The sequence below is a fragment of the Mustela nivalis genome (genome assembly GCF_964662115.1).
Source record: "Mustela nivalis genome assembly, chromosome: 1".
Classification (NCBI taxonomy): Eukaryota; Metazoa; Chordata; class Mammalia; order Carnivora; family Mustelidae; genus Mustela; species Mustela nivalis.
In genome coordinates this window covers 140614732-140628235 of record NC_139020.1, presented here as the reverse complement: position 1 = coordinate 140628235, position 13504 = coordinate 140614732, and the positions used below count along the sequence as shown (strand labels likewise).

Sequence of the window (13504 nt, the reverse complement as noted above, 5' to 3'; positions counted from 1 at the left end):
TTGTATTTCCTTTTATTTCTTATTATCTGATGATGGGGAATCAAATGCCCAAAAGCATCCAGGGAGATAAAAAACAGAAATGAAGACTTTGAATATTCAAAAGGAAGAACATTCGAAACTTACGTGGAGGAGCTACATCACACATATTTAATTTGATTTTCTTTTTTGCATTAATCTCACATAGGGAGACTATGTAGCATGGGGATTAAAGGTGCAGATTCTCAAAACCTGGATGCCTAAACTTGAATCTCAGCTCCAGTATTTAGTAGTGACCTTGGGCAAATTATTTGACCTCTTGAACCCCAGTTTTCTTGCCTATAAAATGGAGGTAAATGTGGTACTTGCACTATGGGGTTATAATGAGAATCAGTGTGAACATATAAAAGGTACTTGACCATTAGCAGGGGCTCAGCATAAAGTAGCTCTTCTCATCATAACTGAACTCTCAGAAGAGGTCTTCAAACTACTCTGAGGCTTCAAGGTTCCTTAATAATTTTCAAATACCTACAAACTATTGTTACATCACTCAGTCGCATAGACAGAAATGACGGTTTAAAGGGAGACTCTCCATCACCTCACTCCTCAATTTAGGCAAGTCATTTCATGTATTAATCTCAAACTTTCCCTACGTCTTGGACTCCTGGGATAAAGCCAACCTGTAGGCCGAATTTTGTTTAAAATAGTCCCTGAGAAACCTGCAAGAGCAAGATGAACTCTTGGCTAAAGTCTTTTGCTTTGAAAAACACCCCTAGGGCAGGTCAGTCAGTTTGTAGGCCAGACTTCTTACAGGAGTGATACTGATGATAACAGGAGCTCTGGTGGAAATCTCGGAGTGGCCTGAGAGACCGTCGGCAGATGTCCAGGGAAGCTGGAGGAGCCAACCTGGGGTGGAGCAGGCAAGTCCCGTCCTAGCAGGCTGGCTCCAGGCTCACCCAGCAGAGCCTGCAGGCACGTTGGGGAACACCTTGGCTCACAGCTTTGAAGAGGAGTTGCCAGGACTCATCAGCCTCTTGCCTCCCCTCCACTCCAATCCATTCCCTCTTGTCTCTCCTAAGTGGAGGGGGTTCCTGGGCCTCCCTGCATACACCAGTGTTAATTGATCACAGTAGAAGCTAGCCAACATTGCTTTGGGGGGCACTCAGTTGGGTGAGGTGCTAGTCTATTATCCTTAGAACACCCAGCAGGGTCACCTGTTAGGCGTCTGCCTTCGGCTCTGGTCAGGATCTCAGGGTCCTGGGATTAAACCCCACCCCCACCCCTGTGGGCTCCCCACTCAGCAGGGAGTCTGCTTAAAAAAGAAAAAAACAAAAACAAAAACACTGGCAAAGAAAGTACTGCCTCCTAGCACTAAGTGTGCTGTATTTCCCTCTAGGCAGACATGGAAAGGACCAGGTCTTCATGTCTTTCCCTGTCTACTTCTGCCTCCCTCTAAGAATTCATTTTCTTTCTAGCACACATTAACTGATTTTGCTTGTAGCTTAAGGAGAGTTTTTTAAATCAGAAAACTTGCCCTTTGGGTCATTTGTGTTGGGAATATCCCTCATGTGTCCTTTATGTTCACATAAATGGGTGGGCTCACACATGCCTCTCTAACTTAATTGCCCAATTCTACCCCGAGAAATGCCCCGAAATCTTTGTGTATTATTTTGTGATGGCTACCCGAAAGGAGCCATTATTAAAGGAAGAGAAACAACAACAACAAAACATTAAAAAATAAAGGAAGAGAAACAAAGCGTTTGAATATTCCAAGCAAGGTAATTTGGAATGTGCTCCTCTTCATCAGGACTAAGTTGACCCTGTTTTCACTACAGTTGAGTTGTAATTGTCAACAAAGTCCAACTAAGAAAATGTGAACCGAAGGTCAGACTTCCCATAACCTATCTATTTCAGGTCTATGTACCAGCTCTGACTTGGAGGAGGGAATAACATATGAACAGATGCAGGTGAGGTTTTTGTAGTGCCTTTGAACAATTTTATTTTGTTGCTTTTAACTCAATACTAACCTGCATTTTTTTTTTCAACGTCAGACTGTGATTGAAGAAGTCCTAGAGGAAAGTGGTTATTACAACTTTACATCTAACAGGTGAGATCTAGAGTTTTCTTTTAAATGTGAAAGTTCAGTTGAGATCATTGGATGTTAGATGTAATTATCCTGGATTCCAGAGATTTCTTTTTCCAACTTTTATTTTAAATACTTTTGTAAATCTTGGCTTAGACTGATACAACCATGGGTAGAATATATGTTGCCCATCTTTTGTATGGATGCAGCTGCTATTTTTCTGTTGAAAAGAAAGGGTGATAGCTTAGTGGTAATTTACTCCCAGAAAAAAATAAGAAACATAATGAAATGGAAAAGCATTTCTAGGTTTTTTTGGTTTTGTTTTTGTTTTTTAAATTAAGCATTTGTTCCATTCTAGTAGAGCTGTAAACTCGGAGTTCCGTCACTAAAATCTACCCATTATTTGTATAGAATGCAGGGGGGAATGCAACTAAACAAAGAATCACTGCTGGTGAATTTAAGATATGCTTCTGGAAGAGGGACTTGTTATGTGTTGCCGTTTGCTTGCCCTGAGTAAGAAACCTCAGTTTACTGTGTATTATCTTCTAACATAAGAACTATTTGTGCTCTAAAAATATAGTGTTTTATCACTTGTGGCCAGTTCTGATTCCTGCATTTTACTGTTGGGCACAGTGTTGGTCACAAAGATTTGAGTGCAGTTAGTTTACTTGGGAGGCAATTCTGGAAACACTGGTAGGGGAGTGAAGAAATAATTCAGTGAAGGTTTCATTTTCAAGCAAGTAACCCTTGTGGCTGACTGGGGCTAGGTCTCCCTGGGGAAATCTGAGAGCCAGTACTAGAACATGTACCTCAGGTATCCACCCCACTCAAGGGCAGAGGGATGTTTGTCCTCTGTCCTGGGGTGTTTGTTCTTACGTCTCCACTGGTTGTTGCTTGCAGCCTTTCCCCAGAGAATGTTAGTTCCCTGGCATTTCTGGCCTTCTGTAAGGGTGAACAGAACAGATTCCAGAGGCCAGAGAGATACTCAGGAAGAGAAATGCAGGCACTGGCAGCTGGAAAGCAGGCCAGCTTGCTGTGGATGAGGGGATCAGGGCACTGACAGTGTCTACACATGAGCTGTTCTTGACTTTTGCAAGGAGGCCCTCACAATCGAGTCCTCAAACTGATCATAAGCAGCCACATCCCCTCTCTCTGTGGCTCCATGTTCTTTCAGTTTGTTCTCTCAGAGTGGCCTTTAATGCCTGAAGGAGCTGCCTTTCTTCCCACTGCTGAAGCTATCTTGTGACCACTATTTAAATAATTCCAGAACTTGTCTCTAAAGGTATTTGCCATGGTAAGAGAAAGAGGCCTCAAGAGCATCCTGTTAGGTTATTATATGGAAATTAGATTCTTTTTTGAGGTTAGTTCAGTCTCCAACTTTTTTTTTTTTTTAACTTCTCTTATTTTAACAAGTTGTTTATATAAATCACACATAAGATTATTCAGCTGCTTGCTCTTTAGGCTTGATAATATATTTCCAAAATACTACCAAATGATGAATAATTCTCATTTTCCAAAGGCATATTATTAATAGAAATCACCATCTTCCTAATTGCTCTCCTCTCACATTCCCTGGAGAGACTTGGAATCTTCATCTTCTATTCTTGGGCTGCATACATCCAACTTTCCTTGAAGAGAATGATTGTCTTTGTTCTCGTCTCTTAGCTCCTTATTATTTTAAGTGCCTTTGGCTTGGGGTGGGGGCAAAGGTCACTTTTGTCATAATTTGTCTGCATATTCTCAGAGACTCAGGATCTTGAGCATTGAATGGCTTCTTCTTTTTGCAGAAATTACACTAAGTATCAGTGAAAAACTAGGTGTGTAAGAATTTAGGGAAGCTCTTACAAGAGCTCTTATTTTTCCTTAAAACATGATTTTAGTCTTATTTTTAAATTTATTTTTATCCCTTTTCAGTTCTACCCCTAAGTTTTAAAAAATTCAAACATTATTTTTACCTCCAAAGCTGTACTCCTATATTAAAAGACATTGCAAATTTTCTTATTCAAAGGCATAGATAGTCAGATGCCTAATAATGAAGAAAAAAGTTATTTACAGTTATATTCAGAATTGTGCATAGAATATGGAGACATGGTTTTAATGATCAAGTTCAAGAAAAATACATGGATATGACATACATAAGATTTTCTTAAAATGCCCCAAATTAAAGTGAATCACTCACAAAACATTCTTATATCCATGATATTCCCTTTTCATCCTCTTATAACAATGATAGACTATATCTAGAGAGAAGACTTCACAGTTTACTAGTAAGAATAACCCTTTGTTGTGCCTAAAGTACTTGTTTACTGGTGTTCCAAATTGATTACCAAAAGATAAGTCAGCCTCCACTTAGAAGCACCTAAGAGTTCACAAGCTAGAAATACACATATTTCCAAATATGAGCCAAATCAGGTAGTCAGTGATGATTTTTCTATGGTCAAAAGATAGAGGATGCTAAATTCACTGGACATGAACAAAAATTTGGAATCAGAAGAATGTATTTTCCCTAGTAGGTTCCATAGAATAGCCAATATTATCAAAGATGCTAATAGATGCTCCCTGAAAAATAAAATTTTGTGATCAAATACATTTGGGAAACTCTGAAAGTACACTTTTCCAAATTTAGAGGATGTTGACACACAGAGTCTGAGATGCGCTGTAAGAAATCTGCTAACCTTGTTTACCCCAGTATTTGTGCAATCTTTCACACACAACACAAGTTCAGAAATCAGCCCTAGCGCTGTGGTTAGAAATGGGCCACGTGGTCTGAACTCCCCGACTAGTCACCAGCATCTACCCAGATCTGCTGCTGTTCTCATTCTCTTTGTCATCATCTTAATTGTTATTGTCATTATCATTGCAAAATATTATTGGTGATGTTGGTCACACAGAGACTTGCATACATCATTTCTGTGTTACTGAAGTTTACCACTTCAGACAGTCAGTTCACACTTAGACGCATCTCCCAAACACCCAGACAGGAGCTAAAGCACGAACCCAAGACATGACACATTTTTTTTTTCATAACTTTTTAAATTTTTTTATAAACATATAATGTATTATTAGGCCAGGGGTACAGGTTTGTGAATCGCCAGGTTTACACATTTCACAGCACTCATCATAGCACATACCCTCCCCAATGTCCATAACCCCAACCCCTCTCCCTCGCCCCCTCCCCGCCTCAACCCTCAGTTTGTTTTGTGACATTAAGAGTCACTTATGGTTTGTCTCCCTCCAGATCCCATCTTGTTTCATTTATTCTTCTCCTACCATCCAAGCCCCCCACATTGCATCTCCACTTCCTCATATCAGGGAGATCATATGATAGTTGTCTTTCTCTGACTGACTTATTTTGCTAAGCGTAATAACCTCTAGTTCCATCCACGTCATTGCAAATGGCAGAATTTCATTTCTTTTGAAGGCTGCATTGTATTCCATTGTGTATATATACCACATCTTCTTGATCCATTCATCTGTTGATGAACATCTAGGTTCTTTCCATAGTTTGGCTATTGTGGACATTGCTGCTATAAACATTCGAGTGCACGTGCCCCTTTGGACCACTACGTTTGTATCTTTAGGGTAAATACCCAGTAGTGCAATTGCTGAGTCGTAGGGTAACTCTATTTTCAACTTTTTGAGGAACCTCCATGCTGTTTTCCAGAGTGGTTGCACCAGCTTGCATTCCCACCAACAGTGTAGGAGGGTTCCCCTTTCTCCACACCTTCACCAGCATCTGTCATTTCCTGACTTGTTAATTTTAGCCATTCTGACTGGTGTGAGGTGATATCTCATTGTGGTTTTGATTTGTATTTCCCTGATGCCGAGTGATGTGGAGCACTTTTTCATGTGTCTGTTGGCATGGACATTTTTAGCTTAGGTCCCAGAGTGAATATGTAGTTAGGGATAGAGAGACGCCATCATTAAACTGAAAGCCTCAGGATAAAGCCATTATCCGTTAGCTCTCTTCAGGGACAGTTACTGCAACTGTTTAAATAATGGCGAGACTACTTGGACTGTTGTTTAGGAAGCTTGTCTTGGGTAGAAAATGCTGCATTAGGAAAAGGAAAATAGTAACAGAAACAAAAATAGCATCAAGGAGCCCTAAGCAAAGTGGGGGATCCCTCATTTCCAGGCTTCCGGGAAGGGGAGACAGAATGAGTTGAGAGGAAGAAAGCAGTATAAAGACAATAAAATAAGCTCAAAACAAACTTGGCCAGCCCAAAGCATGCTCTATTCTCGATCTTTGCAGGGATGTATGATTAAATTATAGTTTACATTTATAAACATTTAGCTTCCTTACCAGAAGGAGATAGCCTAGCATGCCTTAATTTTATCCTTGTTGTTTGTGAGAGTAAAACTGTTTGAATCCTGTGGGTGAACAGACGTCAGACATATCCTCCTTATATACTTAGGGGTACACATTAACATTTTTAACAATGAAATCTGCTTTGAGAAGTAAAATTTGCAAAAGAAAAAGAAATCTACAGTTTGCATTGCTCCCCCCCCCAATTAACTGATAACATGTAAATTAGATGTTTAAAACTATAAGCTACTTCGAATGGGTGTTTATTTTTCTTCTCTAAAGGGTTATCATTTCCAAAAGAGTTTATAATTTGAGAGTTTATAATTTGAGAAAGACCCCGTTAGCCCCAAAGTTCAGCAAAATGTGGCTTTCTAAAAATGTCCCGTCCTATTATGTTTAGAATCATCTTTTCTTCCCTGGGATTTATTTACATATATCCCCGAGCTACTGCTTTTGAAGTTGCATGTGTGAAGTCAAATATATATGACTATAGTGAACTCTTGCCATTTGTGAATCTTCTAGATATCACTCCTATCCGTGGGGGACCAAGACTCACCCAACCAAAAGATGAAAACCCTGCATTTTGAATGGACTTCGTTTTCCTAGTGAAGTTCAAGCTCTGGACTTCAGCTCTACCAGACACCCAAGGATTGGGAGATGCTGGAAGGGTGTGGAAAAGACAAGACCAGAAAGCCTTGGCCCCTCCAGGGCCTCTCTCTGAAGGTCCTGTGCTAGGTTCTGTGGCCATGGCAGCATGGGAAGGCTCTGCTCCCCGGATGTGGTAGACACAGAATGACAGGGCTGTCAGTGTGCTCCTGGGAGAAAATGCTGCAGAATTCATCTGTGGGGAGAAAACTTGCACCTCACAGAACTTTCCTCCAAGTTAAAAAGAAACAACAACAACAACAACAACAACAACAACAACAACAAAAAGTCATATTTTTCAACAGAATGTTTTATATTTAGGATTGCAGAAACTATGTTTAAAGGCATCTAGCCTTCTGTGTATATAAAAATAGTTTTAGAAAGAGAAATTTACAGGCCCCAGAGTAATAATATATTGGGAAATTCATTGTATTCCCCAATTTTTTCCTTTATTTTAAAAGAAATTTAAAATAAGTGATTGAATTTTGTTGTTGTTGTTGTTGTTTTAAGGAAAGGATTGGTTCTCTCTTCACCAGTGGGTGCTAGTGGTCTGAAGACAGTAGACAGTATTTGTAACCTTTGCACAGCCTCTGGGAATAACTGTCAAATTGTCGGATGTAAGTTAGACTAATAGGATATATTGCTGTACAGTGTGTGTATATATATACATCTTTATGGGGGGAGGGAGGAGAGGTTTTGATTAGGCGAATGCTTTGCTGCTAATCAAACTTATAGTGTTTTTAGAGCACTTTGAAGAGTTCATAGAATCTATGAAAGCAATGCAATATTCCTTATTCTAAGTCCCTTCTCACTAAAATCACCTATGTTTTATTGTTTGGGGATTTAAAATGAAAACAAGTTATATAATTAAATGTAAGTCCCTTCTTTATTCATTGAGACATTCCTAAAAAAACTAGAAATCAGAATGCCAGATAGTGTTCCATTCCTAGAGACTTTGTGATGGAAATTTTTTAGATTCTTATTGGGCTGACATCTCTTCAACTGGTTTATAACTGGTGTAATATCCAGAAATGCCCTTATTGCCAAGTCAGACTGCACTTCTAACTGCTTACAGAACATTTTAATTCTATATAATTAGTAATCTGAAAGCTGAAATTATGCTTTTTATTTACTTCTCACTTAGTTCTGGTATCTTTATTTACATTGATATATTTTTAGCATGACTGAACAGGATTTAGTTCATATATTTACAGTGCCTGAAACATAATAGCCTTTTGTATAGTATAGAAAATCTCTTAATGTGAACCCATGCTACTTTTACAATTTATTTGTTCAACACTTAAAGGCTATCCAAATTTCCTTTAACGAATGCCTTTGAAAATTGCCAATGAATCTTTGTCTTTAAGCCAAATTAATGATTACAAATATACTGTAATTTAAAGTAACAGATGCAATTAGAGTAATGAAAAATGTCATTTTCAGCTTTCAAACCAATTCCATTCATATGTGAAATTTATATGTAAAATTAAAATGCTATGATTTTGTTGATTTACCCAGGTAAAATTTTATTCCTAGCCCAACTGAATTTGAACTTGCACTATTATTTTTTATATCTTTTCATGTATGGAATGGGCACATTTCCTTGTTGTTTAAGAGGCAGAGGCCTACAAGGGCGTAAATTTTAATTGTGATAGAAGCCAATACCTAGAAATAAACCAAGCTGTTGGGATGAAAGTTTGAACAATAAAGTTCTTTCTCAAATGATAATATATTGTCAACAATGTTTAGAAAAGAATACTATTCAGAGGTTGCACCTTGGTTAAAAAAGAGAGAGAGAGAGAGAGATGATTTATTTGAAGGTGTTTTTGAATGCATAGAGTTGACCAGAAAGGGAACAAAATGTTTCCATCAAACTATTTCTTTTAGATCATAGACGTGGCATTTATTGTGCTAGAAATCAGTATGAATTAACAAAGATAAACAAATGGATATCAGCAGCTTTAGGTCTGTCAACTCTATGCTGACAGATGCATTCTTGTGCCAAGAATGTGTTCTGTTTGATTCCCTTCATAGACTATCAGTCGCTGGATTCATGTTCTCCCAGCTCAAGAGCAGGTCTCTAAGAGACAGTTGGGCACTGGTAAGAGATCTGTCTCGTGCACAGAGTCTCATCCCAATAGCGGTGCTGCCCTTTCAAAAGCCCTCACTTTCTGATTTCCCGATAAGAAGCCCCCTGCCCCCACATGAGAACGAGAGTGACCATCTTGTGTTCACTCTCCAAACTGCCCTCTAGTGCAAAGAAGTTGTTAGCTGAGTGTAATAGTCCTCATAATCTTTGCTTGATTGGCTTTACATTTTTTCTCTTTCTCTTATATAATTGTTAATTATTTGTTGTGCAATGATATCCCTATGACTTCGTCTCATTCTCAGTCACTGGATATCGGTATGGGGCAGAATATGAATCAGACTTTTCAGATCACTTTGGATACACAAATGCTTCAGTTAATGATGTTTTGATCTACCAACTCTGTCTGAATATGTGTACTTGAAAACTTAATTTGCTTTTTAAAAGCAAAATGTTCCATTTGCAGGGAAGTCACTGCCGCAGGCATGTGTGCTTGCCAGTTGTTAACCTTGTATTCTTCCAGATGTGAGATACTTCAGTGAAGGTCTCCAGGGAACAGTAACCTGGATACCCAGTGCTCCTGGGTGAATTTCAGGACCTTGCTGGAGAAATGCTGGTGGAGTTTAATGTGGACACTTGTATGGTGCTGGGTGGTGTGCACACTCTCGGCATTCGAGAGCAGAACCTAATTAAGAAACACTGTTATGCATTCTACCCAAATGATGGAAGTGATCAGGAGGTAGGGTCTTCTTAGAGGTACCATCTATGAATAGTAAATACTAAGAATTTTGATGATCAGCAACAGATACAAGACTGGTTGATTGCATGCAACTCCAACAATATCATCAGTTACTTGCCATTCATATTTAAGATGTGGGAAGGCAAGAACGTTGCTTAGTCAGTTGTATCAGTATTAATAGGCATCATATCCGCATCCCTCTATTTGATTGGCTGAACTGCAGATTATTTTTATTATTGTCTCTTTTTCTTTTGTTGAACTGGTGAGGAGCCACATACAGCAAATATGCTGGATTCCTGTAGAAATGGCTTCAGCCTCTTTTTGAAGGCAGGAAAAACTCCTTTGTAAGCTACTTTTATTGCTTGCCTTTTTACTTTTCCTATGGTGTGTATTCATGAACACAGAAATCTGCTGGAGAGGCGACGGAGACCAACCAGGCTGCAGCTCATTGGCATCCGGGAGATACAGCTATGAAGGGCTTGTGAACAAGGGAAGCTCAGTGCTTCCCTCTGGTGACCTTGACTCTTGGGGTGAAATTCCATCTAAACATGAAATTCTTCATGTTCAACAACTAAGTGTGATAATAAGTATATTTTATGTACCTTTAGATATTCCAGATTGTGTCCTTTGATGGAAATGGACAGAATTTCGGATAGAGTATCTTTTCCATTGCAATGTGCTGCTAACAGTATGCTTACCCTTGGATGCCATTTTTCACGTTCATAGGAAGACACGAATGTCTCAGGGAAACAACTTTTGTGATAAAGAAAGAAATTCTTATGTGTGTCATTGCGGTTAAATTGCATATTGTAAATAGAACTATTATGGTTGATTACATTCCTGCTGTGATGTTACTTTGAGATTTGCAAGAGGGATAGGGAGGATTTTATGATTCTGACGGAGTGACTGATGGATATTGCAAATTTACATGTCTTCTGGGTCCATAAACAACAGTTATTTTAAAAATGAACATCACGCACCCTAGAAGCATAGCAGCATTCTTGGTCTGTGAGCTGGGTTAGATTTTTTTTTTTTAAATACATTCATGCAGTAATGAACCAGTTTTTAACATCTTTAAAAGTTTATTGATTTGATCATAAAAGTGAACTCTATTCTCAACAGAAGACTGAATATTATTTCTCAAACTGTAGCAAGCTGCCTTTTTTCCCCCCATTTTGTGCCATGAAGCTTTGCACTGTACCCAGGACCTGTACTTAGAGGTAACAGAAGTGCTTTCGCTATAGGAAATATGGGACTGTGTAAAGGCTGTCATTTAGAAGTAGCTTACCTTTGTTTCCCTCTGAACAAAGATAGAAATTCTGTTGTTTCTAGAAAACCAGTGTCACTTTGACAGGTAATCAGCAAGGGTGAGCAGATGCTTGAAATTGATGTGATGAGCTCACAAGTGAAAAATTAGCTGAAGGTTTTGCAAACATGTGATGAACCGGTCCCATAAAACCAGCAGAGAGAGGTTTTGAACTAACCTAACAAGCCCAGAGGAACAGCAGCTGAAGGCCTCAGCACCCACAAGTCAGACTGCAGAGGCCACTTATAAACCCATACATATCCTTAATCCATGATTTAATTTTACATTTCAAGCACCATTTGAGTCAGAATTCTGGAAAGGAATAGAATGCTTATGAATGGCTATTAAAATTTCATTTTCCTTGCCCTTCATACAAGTATGTTTACCTCATACTTCAGTGAGTTTCGAAGGAAATGGAGCTGGCTTAAGGAGCAAGAAGGAATGCATGACATATTTCTATGAACCCCGCGTGACATTGAGGGAGGCGAATGTTAGAGATAAAAGATGACTCTTTCAAGGAGGTACGACAGCCTGCAAACAAAAACTGAGAAGTCACAGGGCAAGCAGGAGGCGAGTGGAGTCCCAGAGCCTGGCACCTACCAGCAGGCCAGTCCCAGGGTGGCCGGTGATTGGCACAGGACTTGGCAGTTCCTGATGCTTGAATGATTCCTGCCCCTGGGTTCTTCTGGAAGCAGCGGGTTGGGTCTTTCCCCGACGTGCAGTTACTGAGGGACTGGGTTCCACCAAGGAGTTGAACACCCAGAAGAGTAGCCAATGGGCCCCTAAGGCGCCCTGGTAATGTGTTGGTCCATTTGTTAGGACCGGGTCCCTGTGAAGCATTCCAAAGACTTTAGACTCCTCTCAAGGACACCGTTTTGTCTGCCATTCAGTGAACGTGTTTCCACTGCTGACAATATGTTTGCTTCCCCATCTTTTATCCATGGCCTCGGGCCTGTTTTTCTAACAAAACAAATTTTGCAAGAGATATATGTGGGCTTTAAATAGATAAATGCGGGCAGATCTGAATACATTTACACTTGGCTAGATTTGAAAAGCAGCATTTGCACGTATTTCAGTTGTTTGTGAGTAAACCAATTGATAATCAAGCTATGGAAAGATGCCATCATTTTGCTCTTCCAAAATGGGAAACAAAAATCACTTCAAAGGAAAATCTTTCGAGTGCATTTTGTGTACTGACATTTAGTGGATCAAAACTGAATTAGGATGCTTCCTGTATTCTGTTGTTCCCAGTGGTGAGTTTGGGAAGATCAAAAAGAACAGAAAAATATCCTCTGGGGGGGAGGGGGAGTAGAGTTCCCCATCTTATGTGACCCAGAGCTTCCGTGTTCTGGGCAGCCACAGCCCCACTGCACCCACAGAATGGGAAACTATCTTCAATTTGCTTTTTCTCCCTTAACTTGCAGGAGCATACCCTTTTCTGTTCTAGTCCCATCTGCAGGCCTCTCTCCTGTCTGTCACATGCCCCAGCTGCCGGTTCCTCCAAGAGGAGGAAGTGCACAGCTACAAGGCTTCCTGTTGGGGACCCTGTGTCATTAGAGGGAATGTGTGGAGTTCGAGGACGGTGCGCAATATGGAAGGCAGAGGGATGATGGGCTTCTTCTGTCCTCCCAGACCTCCAAAACGCTGCTGCTGGGAGCACACTGAGGCTTCAAGGTGACAAATTCTGAGGCCCCTGAAGAGAAGAAAAAGGCAATGCCTCTATGAAAGATTTATATGAAAGATCCAAGTGGCCTTATTTTTGCTATTGCTTATATATGCTCTGTAAATTGCTAAAGAAAATTAAACATGTATTTTCAATCTTATTGGAAAAGAATCTCTCTTTTGTCAAGAGTTTATAGCAAATGGTCATCGGTTTTCTCTGACCAACTCTCTCAATCTCTCCTTTATGCTTATGAGTGTTTCGATTTAAAAAAAAATCATCTCCCAAAAGGTGATCATTTATGTTTATGCTCAAATATGTCCCACAGCTTTAATTGGTGGCAACTCTCTACTGCCACCAATGTTGCATAACATGTATTTCCAAACTTAGTGACTTAAAAGGACAAGCATTTATTATTTCTCAAGAGTCTGTAGGTCAGCTGCGTGTTCTGTTGATCTGAGCTGGGCTCCTTCATGTGTGTCTGGTCAGTTGACAGTTGCCTGGTTCTGGATGGTCTAGATGGCCCCAGATGGGACAGGTCAGTTTTCCCCCACATGTCTCTTACACCCTTCTGGCAACCTAGCCCAAGTGTCTTTTGTGGTGGCAGCAAGGGCCAGTGCAGAAAATCCAGGACTCCCCTGTCAAGCTTCTACTTGCATCAGGTTTTCCCAATTCCCATTGGCCAAACAAAGCAGATACCATA

At 39.9% G+C, this 13504-nt stretch overlaps 1 protein-coding gene across 10 annotated transcripts in view; it reads left to right on the top strand.

Annotated features, from left to right (window-relative positions):
• The window catches only part of NEK10 (NIMA related kinase 10), a 240002-nt gene extending 227038 nt beyond the window's left edge, over window positions 1–12964 (top strand). For all 10 annotated transcript variants that reach the window (XM_082687003.1, XM_082687002.1, XM_082687000.1 and 7 more), the window contains 3 exons: window positions 1891–1943; window positions 2028–2083; window positions 6888–12964. In XM_082687003.1, the coding sequence (XP_082543129.1) occupies window positions 1891–1943; window positions 2028–2083; window positions 6888–6936 (158 nt within the window). In that variant the 3' untranslated portion in view covers window positions 6937–12964. The remainder of the gene's footprint in view (window positions 1–1890; window positions 1944–2027; window positions 2084–6887) is intronic.
• The last annotated feature ends 540 nt before the right edge of the window (window positions 12965–13504 follow it).